The 18,951-nt window shown below is 35.3% G+C and overlaps 1 protein-coding gene across 7 annotated transcripts in view; it reads right to left on the bottom strand.

Moving 5' to 3' along the window:
* The window catches only part of LOC127794514 (serine/threonine-protein kinase BLUS1-like), a 42,932-nt gene that overhangs the window by 18,070 nt on the left and 5,911 nt on the right, over positions 1–18,951 (bottom strand). For 4 of the 7 annotated variants that reach the window (XM_052325680.1, XM_052325679.1, XM_052325674.1 and 1 more), the window contains exons 1-13: positions 6,788–7,378; positions 6,403–6,687; positions 5,395–5,649; positions 4,029–4,153; positions 3,712–3,756; positions 3,543–3,624; positions 3,387–3,455; positions 3,114–3,284; positions 2,942–3,007; positions 1,457–1,525; positions 1,230–1,349; positions 1,076–1,143; positions 634–879 (exon numbers count right to left, since the gene is read on the bottom strand). In XM_052325680.1, coding sequence (XP_052181640.1) covers positions 634–879; positions 1,076–1,143; positions 1,230–1,349; positions 1,457–1,525; positions 2,942–3,007; positions 3,114–3,284; positions 3,387–3,455; positions 3,543–3,624; positions 3,712–3,756; positions 4,029–4,153; positions 5,395–5,649; positions 6,403–6,573 — 1,487 coding nt within the window. In that variant the 5' untranslated portion in view covers positions 6,574–6,687; positions 6,788–7,378. Of the gene's footprint in view, positions 1–633; positions 880–1,075; positions 1,144–1,229; positions 1,350–1,456; positions 1,526–2,941; positions 3,008–3,113; positions 3,285–3,386; positions 3,456–3,542; positions 3,625–3,711; positions 3,757–4,028; positions 4,154–5,394; positions 5,650–6,402; positions 6,688–6,787; positions 7,379–12,411; positions 12,766–18,951 lie in introns of those variants that run through there. The other 3 variants (XM_052325676.1, XM_052325677.1, XM_052325675.1) reach the window with 3 other exon arrangements.

The following is an 18,951-nucleotide window of genomic DNA, read 5'->3' as shown; positions in this document are numbered from 1 at the left end:
AAAATTCACATCCCCAATGAGGAATGAAAGCCTCCAACCTTGTCTATATACTACCTGCCTAGTTAAATTGTTGAATCTCAGAAAGTAAAAAAGTAATTAGTCTATTCATTGGGATCTGCAGAGAAAAAGTAAACCTGCCTAGTTAAAGTAGTGTTTCAACTAGCTAGCCTAGATAACTACATGACCTTCATTGTTTCTATTTAAGTCATAGCTAGCTACAATCTATTTGTCCTTGTTTTAAGTCATAGCTAGCTACAATCTACCAAACTTGAGTCATCATTGCCGGGTCCAAGAAAGGATTCACCTGAAAGTTCTATAGAGAATAATCTAATCATTCAAATAGATGGGTGGTAAACAGATCTCTCATTTCATGCTCAACAATAATCTTTCATAATGAATTAGAAGTTTATTCACTAAATAATCATCACAAGCACAAGGATTTGCCAGCGAGTTCAGTCAGAAACATTTCAGGTATGAATAAAGGCAAGGCAAAACTAGAAGTTCCTAAATAAGTTGACTGTGGTTTATAATGAGCGGTGCTAATAACCAAATGACAGACAATAAAGGAATCCACTACCTAAAACAGCACACCTCAAGCATCCTGTCAAAAGTTTGTGCAAGCTAAATATTTACCTTTGTCCTTTACTAAGGAGAACAGAAGAATCTGGTAAAGTAATATTGCCCGATGAACCTGCCTTCCTCCGATTAGCTTGCGCAGCTATGCCGTCAAGTTTTCTTCCAATGACATCCGTGACTGGTCTTCCGGCCAAGCTATTTCGAACGTTATCCTCAAGATGGAGAGAAGAATTTTGCGAAACTTGGAGTTCATAGGTTGAACTAGCAATGCTTGCATCATCATCAGATTTCTCACACTTGATTCTGGAGAAATACAACAATAATTAGCTGTAGGAAGTTTAACAACATTGAACAAAAGACCACAAGAAAAATAAACGATATTTGGAATGTCTTGGCAGAAGAAGAAGCACCACTCTTCCATATCATAGTAACACTACTAATAGGCCAACTTTGTATAAAAAAGGTGACAAAAAAAAGTGACAGATACAAAGAGCCATACAAATTTTCATTCATTGCTGAGTCCACAGACAGAATGCATGCTTGGTTATGCATCAGATCATTATCCTCCTGCAAACCACCATACTATTAGGAAGCAAAAAAAGACCTAGATCTGAATAAACATTAAAACAGTGTGTTGATACTAAATCTGAAACCTGTGAAGAGTGGCTAGCTGAAGACAACTGATGCTGAAATTTTTTTTCTTGTTCAATTCCAGGAGATGTAACCGAACTTCCACCAAGATCTTTTTCATAAAGAGTGTCTTCATCCTGAATCTGGCAAAGTAAAACATCCAAGCATGCTGAATATAAATCCAATTTAGGACTACTTAATAATGAGTTCAGATAGAAAATAAAAAGGAAAAAATAGTTTGCAACTATACCAAGGAAGCCTGAGCCTTCATGTCGTCAAGATTGAAATTCCAACCACTAATTCCTCGTTTATATTCATTCTACAAACAGTTAACAAAAGTGAATACAAAAACCTGCTAATTATTGCATGAAAAGAACCTATCTTTAAAGTCCAAGAGAAAACAATGATTGTACTTGGAAAATTCCATCAAGAAAACAGTGTTGATGGATTTAAGGACCAATGCCAGGAAGTGACTATGGCAGATTAAAGATTGAAAAAGCAATAAGGTAGTATCAATCAGAAAGAAGAAAGAGAAAATTCTGAATCAGGGAAAAAATAAAAAAATACGTAGGCCAATAATAACAAATTTCTTAAAGCACTGTTCTAAAAGACACAACAACTGGTAGTGATTTGTGACAATATTATATTGAGTGAATTATCAATAAGAAAGGAAGTTGTCATTCAGGCAGAAGATAAAAGCCCACACCAGAATTAAAGAAAAACCCCAAAACTGTAATGACAATATCATAAAAGAGCGCAATGATAAAACAAAGTGTTTACACATCTGACCAACCAAATGCAACACTTTGAGAGTCATTTTTATTTTTTTAAATAATGAACTTAATTGAACAAAGAAGATAGATGTGAATCTATAAATCAAGTTAGCAAATGAAATTACTAAAACACAATAATGGAATTAGATTATGTAACTAGAGAGAAATGTTTACACCACATGGTCCAAAATTGCAAATCATGCCCACACCCAGATAAGAAAGCTGTAGAACTGCAATCTAAAAGACACAAATGACTCTTATGATGCCTAAGGCTGCTTCTTGATTTCATTTTTGTTTATTATTTATTTTCGCGGGGGGTTTATTTCCACAATTTAAGATTTTACAACTAAAATGTTCCTGATGACAGACCAGTATATTCAAAAATCTATGAATATTACACTACTTGCTTGATGCAATACTTTGTGATAGTCCTGACATGAAAATGAGTTGAGTATCACAGTGCAACTACTTTAATATACAGATAACTAGCAACTGTCCCAGATTGAAAAAAGTGAAGGTAGAACATATTAGGCAAGCACATGGCGACTTTAGGGTAAAGAATCAAACAACTAATGCAAGGAGTTAATTGCATAATTACATTCGATAGCCAAAAGTTGGTGTGATGTTGAAGTAATCCCAGGACTGCACAACCACCATAACAGCATGCACAATTTTGTAATGTAAAATGATCTTGAATGACCACACCTATTAGACTAAAAAGATCAATGTGAAGAGGATCCACAACATAGATTGTGGATGAACCTGAAAACAAATCCTAGCGAAAAGACTCCTACAAATAGAATCAGGACATAGCATCCGACCAACTCAGCTTGACATCCTATTCACTACTAAAGAACAAAATCTTTATAATGAGCATAAGAAAATAATATTAGATTATATTGTTTTAGAAACAGCAAATTATCAATGTTGACTCAAGTTAGCAATGGACTCAGATTTCAAACCTGAGATATTTCCTCTTTCTGACCATCTGGTATTTTCTTTTGTGCAAGCATATCTTCTTCTTTTATCTGTAAACATAAATTCCACACTCTCTAGTAAACTTTCACCAAACTTGGAATAGTTCACACTCCCATGAGTATGCCAAAGAACAGACTTAAAAACTAACATGCTAACCTTCAAGGCTTTCACACGATCACCAAGAGCAGGAAGCCCCTCCAGAAGTGTTCGAGCAATGTAATCATTGGATCTAGCTTGCTTGAAAAAGGAATGCTTTAACAATTTTTTTGCAGAAGGCCGTTTTGAAGGATCTTTTACCAAGCAACTAGCAATCATCTGCTTGAAGGACTACCGGCAAAGAAAAGGATTGATTTTGAGAAAAACAAAATGAAAACAATTCCACCTAAATAATCACTACCAGGCTTAGTTTTAGAGCTCATAGGTACACACCTTAGAGAATTTCCCGTCTCTCTCATAATCAAGGCCAGGAGGCGCATTTTGCAAGGTCATGAGTAAAACCTGACAATTTTAGTTTAGCTTCAGATTGTGATAAAGTTTCATCGAAGATGCAGATCAAAAGCATGTAACTGCGTGTCATATATGCACCTTCATTGGGGGATACTTCGAAAAAGGAGCATGTCCATGGGCCAGCTCTAAAGCAGTAATGCCAAAAGACCAGATGTCAGCCCTGCAGGAATAATATTAAAATAAGAACATGTCACAAAAGTGTATTGGGAAAAAAGAAGCAACACTTGCAAGAAATATAGAAACAGACTTGAAGTCATAACCATGCAATTGAGCCATAACCTCAGGTGCCATCCTGCAAAAGAAACACAATCATCAACTGGTTAAAGAATATATCAAATAAAGCATACGGCTGATCCTTTGGCCTCATGTGAACAATGCATTACTTCATCCTTCTGGTGCCTGCAAAGTGTGTGCTACAACTGAAATTATGTTAACAAATTGTTACAGGTGATCTTTTCTAAAAGCGCGTAAGCAGCCAACAATCCCCAAGATAATCCATTAAATATGTGATCAATTAAAACTAAGAGTGTATAGAAATTAGACACACAAGTATAGAAGGTGTACCAGCATGGTGTACCCACAAATGTATTCCTTGTGCGTTGCCTATCCCCTGAATCAAACAAGCAAGCAGACACACCAAAATCTCCAAGCTTAACCCTTCCACGTGCATCAATGAGAACATTTCCAGCCTATTGGAAATGAACAACATACCATAAGTGGAACATAAATACTTGTTTATGTGATAATAATGTACAGACTAACCTTAACAATATGCCTTGAGAACAAAAATATGCAATTATTTCCTCACATATATGCATCACTACTAAACTTTACTCTCTTCTCAACAAGTAAATTCATCCATATTCCATACCATCTCCTAGTCAATTCTTCCCAGTTCATATTGATCTCCTTCCCTTACTTTACCTTTTTGTTCTGTGTTGTTTGTAATAGTACTGTTTTGAGTGGTGGTGGGGGACTGGAAGCTTGTCTTATCCTGCCAGTATTGAGCCCAAGCTTCTCAGACCCCATAGATTTGATAACTCAAAATTGAACGTGCATTTATATTTCCTTCTTGATCAAGGCTAATAAAGTAGCTGACCCCAAAGTGGGAGAAAGGCTTGGTATGTTGCTTATTTATCAATGCAAATAAAGTACAAGGGACCTCACACAAATACTTGAAATGCCTGCTTTCTTAAGAAGGCCAGCTTAGATTACCTCATCTAAAACAGAAAGCTTGATTACCTAAATAAATTAGTTTAGTAATTCAGAAATCCTGTGAGGGTTCAAATAAAGATTAAACTAAGCATGGAAACCATTGAGAGTTGACACATTCCTAAATGAAGGAAACCAATTCCAATATTTTTTTCTTCCCACAGTGGAACCAAGTTGTGTATAATAGCTCAGTAGGATTTTTCCTATTACAACAAACTTGTACATGGTGTTGAAGGAAACCTTGGTGAAGAACAAATAATAGTATCTTAAAGAATCTGAAAGTTATATCATAAACCAAAGGGAAACAAACCATAATAATACAATATCCAACAGAAACAATTGCTAGATGATGACAAAACTATAGGAAAGAAAGATAAGAATCAATTTGTACCCTTATGCTGCACTCTTTTGTAAGATGGTGACAGAACCATGTGGAAAAAGGTCAAACTACCAAAAGATGCCAGAATAGCTTTTAAGAGTGAGTTAAAGTTAGCTTCAGATGTTCTTGGAATATCATTGCAATTCTATCAATCATGTTAACAGTTGAGCATTTCCTTAGAAAAACAGGGTATGTATGTTTGTTGAACAGGAACATTACTAGCTGGAAACAGTTAGAAACACAACTACCATGCCATGCCCCAAGATAAGGTGATAATTATACAAAAGATACGGAGAAGAAAAGACAAAGCAGACAAGCATCCATAATTGAACTATTCACCTTGACATCTCGATGAATGTGTCCATGATGGTGAAGATATTCCAATCCCTTCAATACCTCCTTCAGTATTGTCGCAATGACAACCTCCTCAAAACCATCAGGATAAGCAGCCTTCAATATGTGGAGACAAGAACCCCCATCCATGTATGGCATGACAACCCATAGATTATGGTCACTAACAAAAGAGCAGTGTGACTTGAGAACACTGGGGTAATCAATCAGGACCATGGTTTGGGCTTCACGAGATATGCTACTCTGCAAAGTAATGGCAATATGAGTTGAACCAACTAAGTTACGCCTGGTTAAAAAAAAAGAAAGAAATACTAACAGGAAAAGCTCAAAATTTAAACAATTAAATTAGAGCAAAAGCAAATTACGAACCCAAAAGTCATACAGGTCAAAGGCAATTAAGATAATGACTGCTTAAGCTGAGATCTTTCATTTTGATTAAGTGAATTTTTTTAAATTAACAGAAGCTTTTCCTAATCTTCTACAGTTTATTTCAACTCAAACGGTTCTCAACATAGTTTGCCTCCAACAGTCGAAAAAAATTTGCTCTCGGAACAAAGGAAAAACTTCCCTACTGAACCAAAACAAAACAATCTGTCAGATAGACTTCGAAGCGCAAGAAAGAAAGACAAATTGAGTCATATATGTTGAATTTTTAAATTATTGAGAATTCTGAACTCATCCCACTCTCGATATACGTACGCTAATTCTATTTATATAACAATTTGGAAAAGCCTTATGTAATCAAATTTTATAACCCGGTTCATTCAAAACACATGTTTGAGTCAAATTTTCCACATGGACGCTAATACAAATTTAAAAAAATGCCCTAAAACATTATTACTGCTAATTCAAATTAGACACGAAAGATGCAATAGCATAGCATGGCATATATGGTTGACAGGGAAGAGCAACAAAGTGCGTGCATCTCTTGACACATGCATGTTACAAAATATGTTGTTGGAAAAAGAGACAGGAAGAAAGAGAGAGATGGAATACCAGATCACTATTGTGGCGTTCAAAATCGAGAATTTTGACCGCGACGATCTCGTTGAGCGGGACGCAAAGAGCGCGATGAACGGAAGCGCTAACACCGATCCCAACCTCCTCATACAGAGTGTAGTGCTCGGGCCCAATCGGATACTTCTTCTTGTCCATTCCTCCTACCATGATTAATGGACCAACGGGTTCTAATCGATACGGACTCCTCTGCTACTGAACCTCGAACAACGCGCAAATGCAGGTCTCAGGCGATTCACACATCCGAGTCCTAAACAAGTTTTTCTGCAACAGATACACGCACAAACCGATCAAATTCCATCGCAAAAAGAGAAAAAAAAAATTATAGGAAAAGAAAAACGCTTCCAATTCAATTAGGACTCACCGGAAGAAAGCCAGTATCCATGAATGGCAGCGTATACCTTATATCTCGGCAGCAATATTTGGAAACAGACGCAACACAGGGATTTATTAGATCTTTTCCTAGAAAATCACATAACTATATATGAAAGTGTAAAAGTAGGTAGATATTATGGAGAAAAAGGAGGGGGGGAGAGACAGATAGAGAGAGAGGAAAAGGAAAGTTCAGGAACGCATTGATGAAGAGAAGGAGGGGGACGAGGATGACGAGGAGGAGGAGGAGGAGGAGGCGGATCTGCGCTTTCTCGTGAGAGAGAGAGAGAGAGAGAGAGGAGAAATCGGATCGCCGCTAGAAGGTCCCGTTTGTATGCAGGAATCCCGCCACTTGTTATGCAGATAGATATTCATTCAATATTCACGTTTTAGTTTTACACTCACTCCTTCCTGCATTCTTGCTTCTCTTTCCTTCCCAATAACAACAACAACAAATACGCTTCGTCACATTTTTTTACTTTTTCTCTTCTTCCACGTCGACCATGCGATCATGCTTGGCTTTGCTGTTGGGAGTTGGGAGTTCGGAGTTGGGAATTGGGATTCCAATTTGTTTCCTTTTTCTAGTAAATTGAGCAGACACTTCCAAATCAAATAGACAGATCGACGGTATATTATCAATTTACTAACCAACTCCCTGCCACAAAATAAATAATTTGGTGTCAACCAACCTTGCTTGAAATTCAATGGCCAATTTTAACATTATAATTTTGTCTCTATTAAGTAACTCAATTGATTGATTGGGTTGCCACAAATTCAAAAGGAAATTGTACTTTGTGAGCTATATATATATATTGTGTGTGTGTGCGCGCGCGCCCATTTATTATTATTTTTAGTGTCTAAGTTCTTTATGTTACAATAGATATAGAAAAAGATGATGGAAAATATATACAATAATAATATGCCCTCGTATGTATGAAAATGCTAGTTTTGCATATTTATGTAAAATATACAAGTCCAGATATATATTGTTTGGGGAAAGATATTTATGCTTAAAAAATTATTTTTTTCACATTGCTTATATAAAATATTTATGTTACAAAGCATATCCTAAAATATCTAGTAATTTTTTTATGAATATAAATATGATTTCTCGTTAAAATAGTAATATTTTAGTTATAGTCTCCAAAAATGATTTATGGTGCATTTTATAAGGTCCCGTTTGATTATATTTTTGTCCTCAATTTTTTGTTTTATTTTTGTTTTTAAAATTCGTAAACAATAATAGAAATTTTTTTATTATGATTACTTCTTTTATTTTCAAAAGTTTTTAAAAAATTTCAAAACTTTGCATCAAAAATATGTTTTCATCTCCTATTTTTGTTATCAATTTTTTAACTTTACTTATATTTCATTCACATCGATATTGAAAAATCACTATCGATTTACTCCTCACGATTTTATTTACTTAATCTATGTCGACATGTAGCCTACGACCCAAGTCAATCTAACAATTTGTGAGTCGTGATTACAAATTTGTTTTATTTTATTATTTTTAAACTCTAAAATAACTTTTGTCTCAAAATTAAAATTAATATATTATATGTCTTAATCAATTTATATTTTAAGTCACAAAAAATAATATAAAATGGTTATAAACTAGTGATATTCCAACTTCTAAGTTGTTATCAAATGTTGTAAATTTCACAAGATTCTTGTTTCTAATGATGAAGCCAAGGCGATGGTGTCCAAGTCATACCAATTTTTGAGATATTTACACTTGACTCCCTAGACTAATTTTTTACTATTGTATGTAATTTAAATTACTATTCACTTTTAAATTGATTTTTTTTTTAAAAAAACAACTAATTTAACTTGACGTTTTAAAAAAAATTAATTTTCATTATATGCATTTTATTTTAATTATATATTTTTATTCATTTTGTTAACATTCAACATAAAAGACTTACATTAAATTAAAATAAAACTTGGCATTTGAAAATTTCAATGACAAAAAAGAACTTGAGAATTAAAAATTATTAAAATGACTTTGACTTAGTCAATCAACCATTATTTGAATGCGAATTAGGGCGGGCCTGCTTCTTGACAACATCACCTCATCCAATAAATCAAGTTTTACCACCATATCATCGCCAGTGATGAAAAACGTCCACATGTTTGAATCCACTGACCAGATGGTGCAAAGGACTCTAGTAATGGAGGCAATGAACTGTCTGTTACCCTTATATCAACATTACCTTGTGCCATGTACTTATGCCCATACTCCATACCCAATGTTTCTTGGTTCAATAGGAGATGATAAGCACGATTTGTATTCAAGTTTTGATTAGTTGTTTGTAGAATGGCTTGGTGTGGAAGGGCAATTAAGGACAAATGATTTTTCAATTGAAACATGTCGAATCTTCAATCAATTGCTCCGCTCGAGAAACCCAATTCTTGGCCACATTGGAGTTCATAAATCTGTCGATAAAGGTCATGGCTTGACTCACCAGTAGTATTGTTGAAAGGCTGGAAATCTAGTTGCGATGGAACATACTGGTAATTGTCTTGGCTTGAGCGACGAATTTCATCGAACATCTACGACGCATCTAATGTCTCTAAAGGCTCATTGTTTAGTTGCAGCTAGATAGATTGGAATTGTTGAATCAACTGGCAATTGTCTTTGTTCAAATTAAACTGTCATATATCGTTGAATCTTGGTGGCTCATTGAGCACCATTGTTAAGGATCTGCAAGCTAGGTTTGATTGGAGTTGTTCCGCCATGGAACTCCACTCACCAATTTTTTTTGTTTGTTGGGTAATTGATCGCTTTCTCTTAACAATGCGATTGGTTTCTGGATCATTATCAACACCGTCATATTCTTCATGTTCGTCTTGCTCTTGCTCATTGGATGACTTCTTCAAATAGATTTTACACAAAACCACATCTTTCATCTACACTCATCCATGCCAAGCAAAGTAAAACAAAAATGTCAAATTAATATTAGCTTGCAACTAAATTAATTCAAATAAGATCGGTGTGATAATTCTTCTCTACGACCCTAATAATAGGGCCAATTAGGTCAGCTCGCCCATGCCTATCTAGTCAATCAGTTGATTGAATCAACTCATAAATCATTTTTTTTTATTAGAAACATACCTTCTTGTCACCTCCTAGTGTTGGCCTAAGAGGGCCAAGAGACTTCTCTAGCACATATTCTTGCATGATGTAATCAGGCATGTAGGTCTTTTGATTCGTGTCATCACTCTTGAGGTGATAAACCAATGTATTTTTCCTCCCAAGAGCCTAATCCGGATAAGCCTTTCATTTTAGTGATCTTGCTCGTCATCTTCCAAAACCCTTTACCATCCCTGGTCGATCTGCTAGGCCTTGATCCCTTACTGAATTTTAGCTCTCTTGGTGTAAAGTACAATGAAAGCGCTTCGGCATTGAACCTTTCGTTGCACATGCCAACAAAAAAAAATTAACCCACTTTAGTTGGGATTCCATATTTTGTTTGTTTTCTAATTCCAAAATCAAATAATTTGGAGATGACTTAATTTACCATCCACTGTCTTCATAAATTTATTTTTACATAAAATAAAAAATGAACACTAGATTGTTATTAGAGATATTGTGAACAAATCGAAAAGAGAAAGGGATTTAATCTCTTTTAAGGGTTCGACCTTTGAATTAGTTAAAATTTTGACAAATTGGGTTGATGTTATGACAATTAATAAGTTTTTATAGGAAAATAAACTTACAAAGCACAATAATATAAGATGCATTTAAATTATGATACAAAAATTACGCAATCCAATAATTCCAAATTTGGGATATGTTAGGGCAAGACTTATTGAATTAAACATTGAAATTTTAAACTAAATAAAAATTACGCAAAAGATGTAAAAAATTAAAAAAATAAATCTCATACATACCAGAAAGATCTTGAGGTTGATAATTATAAATGTCGACGTCAGAAACGAGCCATGGTTTGATGTGTTATCCAAATAATTTAGAAAGAAAATAATAGTACAAGGCATTGTAGTCAGTTGGATCAAATTTATACCTTACTGGCATAACATCATCGAGTAAAATAAAATTGTTTTCCATATTTATGTTATATTTGAATTCAAACTGCTCACAACAATTCACAAAACGCTCAAAAATACAAAAGACTGATTTTTTTGTTTGATCAATTGCTAGACTCTAAGTCCCATAAATAGAGATAGCTAGAATGAATTTTGGTTTTTATAGATGGATGAGGATTGGGATTGGAGCTGGAATGAATTTTAGTTTTATAGTTGGATGAGAATTGAGATTGGTCTTTCTTGATTTATTATTATTTTTCAGAGTCTTATTAGTTGTAATCATCATAATAGTTTTGAAAAGTAATCCAGATAGGGGCAGTTTTTATTAGTAGAAAAACATTAATTTTGAACCCAAAAGTCATAGGGTTCAAAGACAATTAAGATAATGACTGCTTAAGCTGAGATCTTTCATTTTGATTAAGTGAATTTTTTTTACATTAACAGAAGCTTTTCCTAATCTTCTGCAGTTTACTTCAACTCAAGCAGTTCTCAACATAGTTTACCTCCAACAATCGAACAAAATTTGCTCTTGGAACAAAGGAAATTTGACCGATAGATTTTATTAATTTTTGAGTGTATTGGTCAATGAAAATAAGGGTGGTAGGAACCGTCTTTGATCGTTGAAAATCACCGACCACGATGGTTGGTGGTGATTGCTAGTGCGTTTTTTAATATTGATCAAAAATTAAAAATAAGATATATAAAAATTTGGTCAATTTTTTTTTTATGTATGTTAATCTCCCTTAACCGTTTCTTTAACTGTGTTTTAATTAAAGGGATTAATTTTTTTTAGTTTTTATCAATTACATATTTAAAATTATAATATAAAATATATTTTTTATTAAGAAACTTGTCAAAACTCAGTTACCCAGTTGAATTAAAGATCACTAATTGAACAATAATCTATCATGAAGTTTATTAAGATTCGACTTCGTAATCGAATTGAAAATTAATGGTTGAACGATAATTTAATTATGTATATTAAAAAATAGATATTTAATAATATTATTATTATACGATATTATTAAAATATAAAAATACATCCATTATATAATTTATTGATATATTTTTTAATATTATATTTTTTAACTTTTTTATACTGTTTAATTTGTATTGACTGTCTAAAATTTCTGGCTCCGCCCTAGACTTGGAAAGAGAGATAGGAAGAAAGAGAGATGGAATACCTGATCGCTATTCTGGCGTTCAATATCCAGAATTTTGACCGCGACGATCTCGTTGAGCGGGACGCAAAGAAGGCGATGAACGGAAGCGCTAACACCGATCCCAACCTCCTCATACAGAGTGTAGTGCTCGGGTCCAATCGGATACTTCTTCTTGTCCATTCCTCCTACCATGATTAATGGACCAACGGGTTCTAATCGATACGGACTCTTCTGCTACTGAACCTCGAACAGCGCGCAAATGCAGGTCTCAGGCGATTCCCGCATCCGAGTCCTAAACAAGTTTTTCTGCAACAGATACAGGCACAAACCGATCAAATTCTATCGCAAAAAGGCAAAAAAAATATAGGAAAAGAAAAACGCTTCCAATTCAATTAGGACTCACCGGAACAAAGCCAGGATCCGTGAATGGCAGCGTATACCTTATATCTCGACAGCAATATTTGGAAACAGACGCAACACAGGGATTTATTAGATCTTTTCCTAGAAAATCACATAACTATATATGGGGAAAAAGGAGGGAGGGGAGAGGAAAAGCTAGTTCAGGAACGCATTGATGATGAAGAGGAGGGGGACGAGGATGACGACGTGGAGGCGCATCTGCGCTTTCTCGTGGGAGAGAGAGAGAGGAGAAATCGGATCGCCGCTAGAAGGTCCCGTTTGTATGCAGGAATCCGGCCACTTTGTTATCTACTTCCTCACGCTCCTTCCTCATACTAATATCTACCCTCAAATTGAATACCCCCACTATGTTATGTACTTCCTTAAAAGAGGCGTATACATGTGTGAGCTGTGCGCTTTCTATAATTAAAATTAATTTTTTATATAAAAAATGAATTTTTTAATATAAAAAGATAATTTTTAATAATAAATTAATCAAAAAAAAAAGGCCAACCTCAATTTATAATGTACCATTTTACATCTAAAAAAAAAAAAAAATCAGCCCCTCCCTATATAAATTTCTAGATCTACCCCTGTTCCTCAGGCTCCATCCTTATGCTCTCTCCCTCCTTCCTCATCTCTTGCCCCTCTCTCTCTCTTTGCTAGTTCTTATCGACGCAACCAATGTCTACCATCCACCACTGCCATCATCAACGCTCCTAGTTGCCATTTTCGTCATTGTCGCTACATTCATCTCATTCTCTCTTTCTTTTCTTCCCTCTCATCTCTCTCTTCTTGTTCTCATTGCCATTGGCATTGACGCAACCACCTCTATTGTCGTCTATTGTAGCCAGTGCAACCTTTATCGTCGTCCACCTCTACCGTTTCAGCTATCGTCGACACCTCTATCTCTTTTTTTCTCTCTCTTTCTTTGGGTCTTCTGTTCTCGCCCGCCGCTTCTCTCCTATCGTCGTTCATCGTCCACGTCCCCATCGTTCCCCACCCAAATCATTCATACAAAATATAAATTTTTTCAGCATATTCTATAAAATATAAATATACACAAACTAAGTATATATATTACATAAAAATTTACATGTACATAAATATACACAAATATATTTTTTTAAATAGAGGTGTGCACGGTGTGATTTAGTGGAGATTTAACACGCCAAACCGCACAATCTAGTTTGGTGAGCGAAAATTGCACCACAAAATGTGGTGCGATTTCCACGGTTTGGTGTTTCTTCTGCTCCTTCATTTGGTGCTTTCTCTTCCCGGTTACTGAGGCCGTAACCATAACGTCACCTAATAAAATAATCAAATTACATGAGAATTGAATAAATGCAAAATCAAATCATCTAAAAATTGCCAACCCCAAAAACAACTTGTACCAGCCAAAATTGCTGCCACCAGCGACCACCGCCAAGCAGATATTGCCATGATCTAAGCCTACCATTAGAAAGACCAAGCCAAATAGGTTAATATATCCAATATTGGATCAGATCTAACGACTGAATTTTCGTAGTTCTGATCTTTAATTTTTGGTGAAAACGGAAAAACATTGCCAATCAGCATTGACGATCAGGCGCATCCCCCCGACACCCTTACCCCCATCGACTAACATACCCAAAAACTAGTAAGATCCAACCGCTAGATCTTTGCAAATCTAAGTTTAAACTTTTGGCTAAACTCAAACGTACCACGTATATATATATATATATATCATGGATTTATGCTAAAATAAAACTAATAAAACTAAAAGACTTACCTTCTTGTAGATCGGGCCTACTTTCACAATAAAAATACGGTCAGATTCAAGATTGCACGGTTGAATTTCACAAAATGGGTGATTTATAGTAGTGTTCTTAGAAGAGAATGAAAGAGAGAGAGAGAGACTGTAATGGGAAAAATAAGAAGAAGGGGAACAAAGGGAGCTAGAAGCACTAAGGTTGGGCTTTATATTTTTTATTAATATAATAATCAGTCAGTTCGGTTTTTAACGAACTGAGAAATCCCAAATTGAAATTGCACAATTTGAAAATTTCTCAAACCATGCCGAACCGTTCTCCCAAAAAAATCGCACGGTGCGATTTGGTGCCGTTGATTTCGGCAGTTTGCCAATTTTTTTTTGCACACCCCTTTTTTAAATATAATTATAAACTAAAAATATGTTATACAAAATTCTTTGGACCAAATTAAATCTATATTGCAACTTTTAAAAATTTTAAAAGTTGAGCATTGTTTGGCTTGCTATTTTTAAAAAAATATATATATTGTTGTTTTATTTCACTTTTTAAGTTATAAAATAAAATAAAATTATAAACTATAATATTTATTTTCAATAAAAAGATATATTCATATATATCAATCACAATACAATTATATTTCTTCTCTTTATCATTCACAACAAAACATAAAATTTTATATATTTTATAATTATCCTATGTATAAATAATTATATATATTTCTATGTTATTATTTATTTATATTGTTAGAATTAAAAAGCTAAAAATTATATGTAAAATTATACAAAATCGTAATATCACAATTTACAAAAGTAAAAAATTATATATAAAATTATACAAAATCATAGTATTATATTTCACGTTATGCAAATAATATAAATAAATAATAACATAAAAATATTTTAAACCCAAAATATGTTATTTATTTGTATCTCTCTTTAGTTTATATTATTATTTAAAAAATACGTGTATTTAACCAAAGTTATATAAAAAAATATTTTTCAATAAATATACTATATATTTACATATGTGTTGCTTTAATTTTTTAAACATTAGAAGCAAACTGATCAGTTGATGTGAACGGCTTGGAACATCGACGTTGGCTAGAGATGCAGGCGTCGACGGAGAGAGAGTGAAGACAAAGACAAAGAGAGAGAGAAAGAGAGAGAAGGAGATGGAGGCATCGGCGATGGCAGTGGAGGCGAACGGCAGTGGTGACCAGATGCGTTGGTGGCGACGACTTCAATGGTGGTGAGAACCAGAAGAGAAAAAAAGGGGAATGAGAGCGAGAGCAAGAGATAAAGAGTAGGCGAGGGGCGAGTAGATTAGTGTAATACCCCATATTTACGTAAGGTTGCCACGTAATTTAAGTGAGTTTGAATACTGAAAAATTGGCTTGATAGCAAAATAAATCATCAAATCAGCTACAATGAGTGCTCTTGAGCTTAGATACGTAAGGAAACAGGTATTTCATTGACGAGCGTCTCAAGATGTAATTTTTGCGGCCGAAAAAAATCAGAACTGAGACAGTTTGTAATACCCCATGTTCTTATGAGATTGCCACGTAATTTCGATGAGTTTAGAATACCGAAAAAATTGGATTGATAGCAGTTATAAGTACCGAATCGGCTGCAGGGAATGCCTCGGAGTGAAATTGTCTAAGAAAAATTATATGGTCTTGATGAGCGTTCCGAGAAAAGATTTATGGTATCGAAAGAAATCGGATTGGAAACAGTTTTTGGTACAGCTAAAATACAGCTGCCATTAAGGCTGCAAAATCGAATCGTCGTAGGTGACTCCCGAAAAATCAACGGAACCCTAGGGGGGCTCCAGTTTTGCGTAATGAGCAACCCTTCAATGGTTTCGGGATGAAACGTCTACCCGGTGAGGACATTGGGGTGGAACCGTCTTTATCAAGTAAATATTGGATTATTAATTTTGTATTTTCGGTATTGAACTGCAATTTAATTTAGCATTTGAGGGCGTATTTGCTATTAGGGAATTGCGCAAGTGATATTATGAGAAAATTGAAATTTAATGCATAATTTTATATATATTAATGTAATATATGATATATAAATATATATATGTGTGTACGTGCATAGCAAACGCCGTGCCTCTGTAAATGCAACCCATGCCTCTGTAAATGCAACCATGCCCTACAAGATTGGAGTCACGCCTCTACAACCGAAGCTTACCTCTGCAAGCTTGGAAGATTTTGCACGCCAAGTTCGCTAGAGTGGTGCCCAAGCTTCCTTAGCTATAAATATGAAGAAGAATCGGAGAGCTTGGGGAGCAAATCAATAAGAGAAAGAGAGACCAAATTCGACCATGGCAGAGAGTTTGGATGAATCAAAGAGCTATGGCCGAGAGTACTAGAGAGATTCCGTGAGATCGAGAGAGAAAGAGCGGCCGATGGTAGTCAGAAGCAGCAAAGTTGCGGCCATGGCTGCGAGCTTCAATAGCCATGGCAACCGCGAGCAGCGGCTAGGCAGCACACGGGCGAGCAGCAACGACCTGAGGTGAAGGCGGCCAGAAACGCGACGGTCGGCGGAAGTGCTAGCCGCAGTAGCAGCGATGGAAGTGGGTGGCGAGTGGCAGCTGTGCGCAGCCCTTGTTCATGAGTTGCAAGAACAAGGGAGAGAAGAAGAAGAAGAAAAGAAAAGAAAAGAAGAAAAAAAAATGAAGAATGGCGTATGAAAGTTGCAGGGGCGGGAGGAAGAAGGAGGAGGAGTAGAATGAAGGAGAAGAAAAAAGAAAAAATGAAAAGAGAAGAAAAAGAAAAGAAAGAAAAGAAAATAGGAAAATGATGGGGAAAAATCCTAGAAAATTCTGAAAAATATTAAATTATGTTTCGATAATATCCCAGAGATTTTAGAGAGGAAAAATGGTTTGGGCACGCATTTCGAGGATGTAGCACGCATACCGAGGAAGTTGGAGAGGTTAAGTCAAGGTAAGTAAAATTCTCTAGAAAATTTCATAAATTCAAGAATATTATTTTATGAATTTTTTTAGTGGGATATTTGAGAAAAATATTTTAGAAATATTTAGTTTGGATTTATTGAGGAAAAATAGGAAAAAATAGAAAGAAAAATAAAGAAAATGCAAGAAATTATGAAAAAATAAGTTTTAATACTTATTTAAATAAATATGGTGATTAGGATGCTTTGAGGCTAAAGTTGAAGAGACTTGTGCGAATTTTGAGGTTGACACGCAAATCGATATGATACACGTATTTCGAGGTAAGGCACGAATATCGAGGTAGTCTGATAAGCTTGAGAATGTAAGTGGTACTTCTCAATTGAATTTAGTTTTATGAAAATTCTTGGTTTGTAAGTGATTTATGTTTCTCGAAAATGTTTTCATCATGTTGACATGCTCGAATATGTATCCATCACGTTGACTGCATACATGACATGCTATGAGATGTATATGTACACGTTGATATCATTGATCACACGCATTGTGGCCGTAGGGAGTACGAATTGGTATCGATGCTTTACCAAGGGTGCACCCATACACCCCGGCTTCGAAAGAGGTGGCCGCAAAAATGGTAGGTAGCATGAGGGGTGCAATTGACACCTACGATGAGTAAAATATTGCATTCATGCACGAAATATGTTTTCTGTACCCTTACTTAGATGATTCATCATCTAACTTGGGCTTTGCCCTGAAATATTCAAACGTTCCAGATGGAGATTGTAACAGATACGAGGATAAATAAGGCATGAAATGGCACTTAGCAGAGTGTATGAAGAATGAAATGTATGTTATGTAGCCCATGTATTTAAGTTCTACTACTTTGAATTCTGAACGTTTTGAGAATGTTGATGTATATCCTTATGGTTAATGAAGATGTAAGAATTGATTTATGATCAATGTTAAGATATCAGGTTTCGATCATTGTTTCCTCATTTGATGTGTATAATGATTCTCTTTCGAGAAAATGAATGAGAATTTTGGGACGGATTCGATGAATGATGTGATTTAGAATTAAGTTTGGAAAAAAAAATTATTATCCCAAAATTGTCTCAATTTATGACGCGCCCGAAAAAGCGGGGCGTTACACAATTTTTGGTACAGCTGTAATTCAGGCTGAAAATTTGAATGATCGTAAAGAACCTCCGGGAAGTCAACAAAAGTCTGAGGGGACTCCAATTTTACATAAGGATCAAACCTGATGTGGTGTCAGGATGAAACAAAGGTCATGTGAGGGCGTTAGGGCAAAATCGTTCTTTTTGAGTAAGTCTTGGAGTTATTAATTTTGCATATTAAGTATCGTAATACAAATTAATTTGATATTTGAGGATATAATTGCAATTAGAGAATTACCCAAATGAAATAAGAATGAAATTTGAGTTCTAATGTTTAATTTTCCTTATAGCATTGTGTAATATATAATATGTTATATATATGCATATATATGTGCGTGTGTGCGTGGCCAGCTTCCACAAAGCTTCATGGCCAAAGATTGTTAGCCAAGTTTTGTGCAAGAGTGATGGCCAAGGCGTTTAAGTCGGTGGATAGCTCATAAATAGGTGAAGGATGTTGAGAGATTTGGAAGAAGAAATGAAAATGAAGAAGAAGACAACAAGCTTGGCGGTGAGGATGGTCGAAAGTGGCCAGAATGGGCCGCAACAGCAAGCGGCAGCCATAGCCGCAAGCTTGTAGCAGCAGAGACGGCGAACAGGGGCGACCGACGAAGCAGACGGTTGTTGCACGGCGGCTGGCGAGGCCTGTGGCGGCGGGTGCCTGGTGGTTGTGTATGCATGGTTGTTCGCACGTAGGGAAGAAAA

Source organism: Diospyros lotus, chromosome 2, assembly GCF_014633365.1.
Source record: "Diospyros lotus cultivar Yz01 chromosome 2, ASM1463336v1, whole genome shotgun sequence".
NCBI classification, from domain to species: domain Eukaryota; kingdom Viridiplantae; phylum Streptophyta; class Magnoliopsida; order Ericales; family Ebenaceae; genus Diospyros; species Diospyros lotus.
Note: the sequence above shows the minus strand (reverse complement) of the source record. Positions and strands in the feature narration are given on the sequence as shown.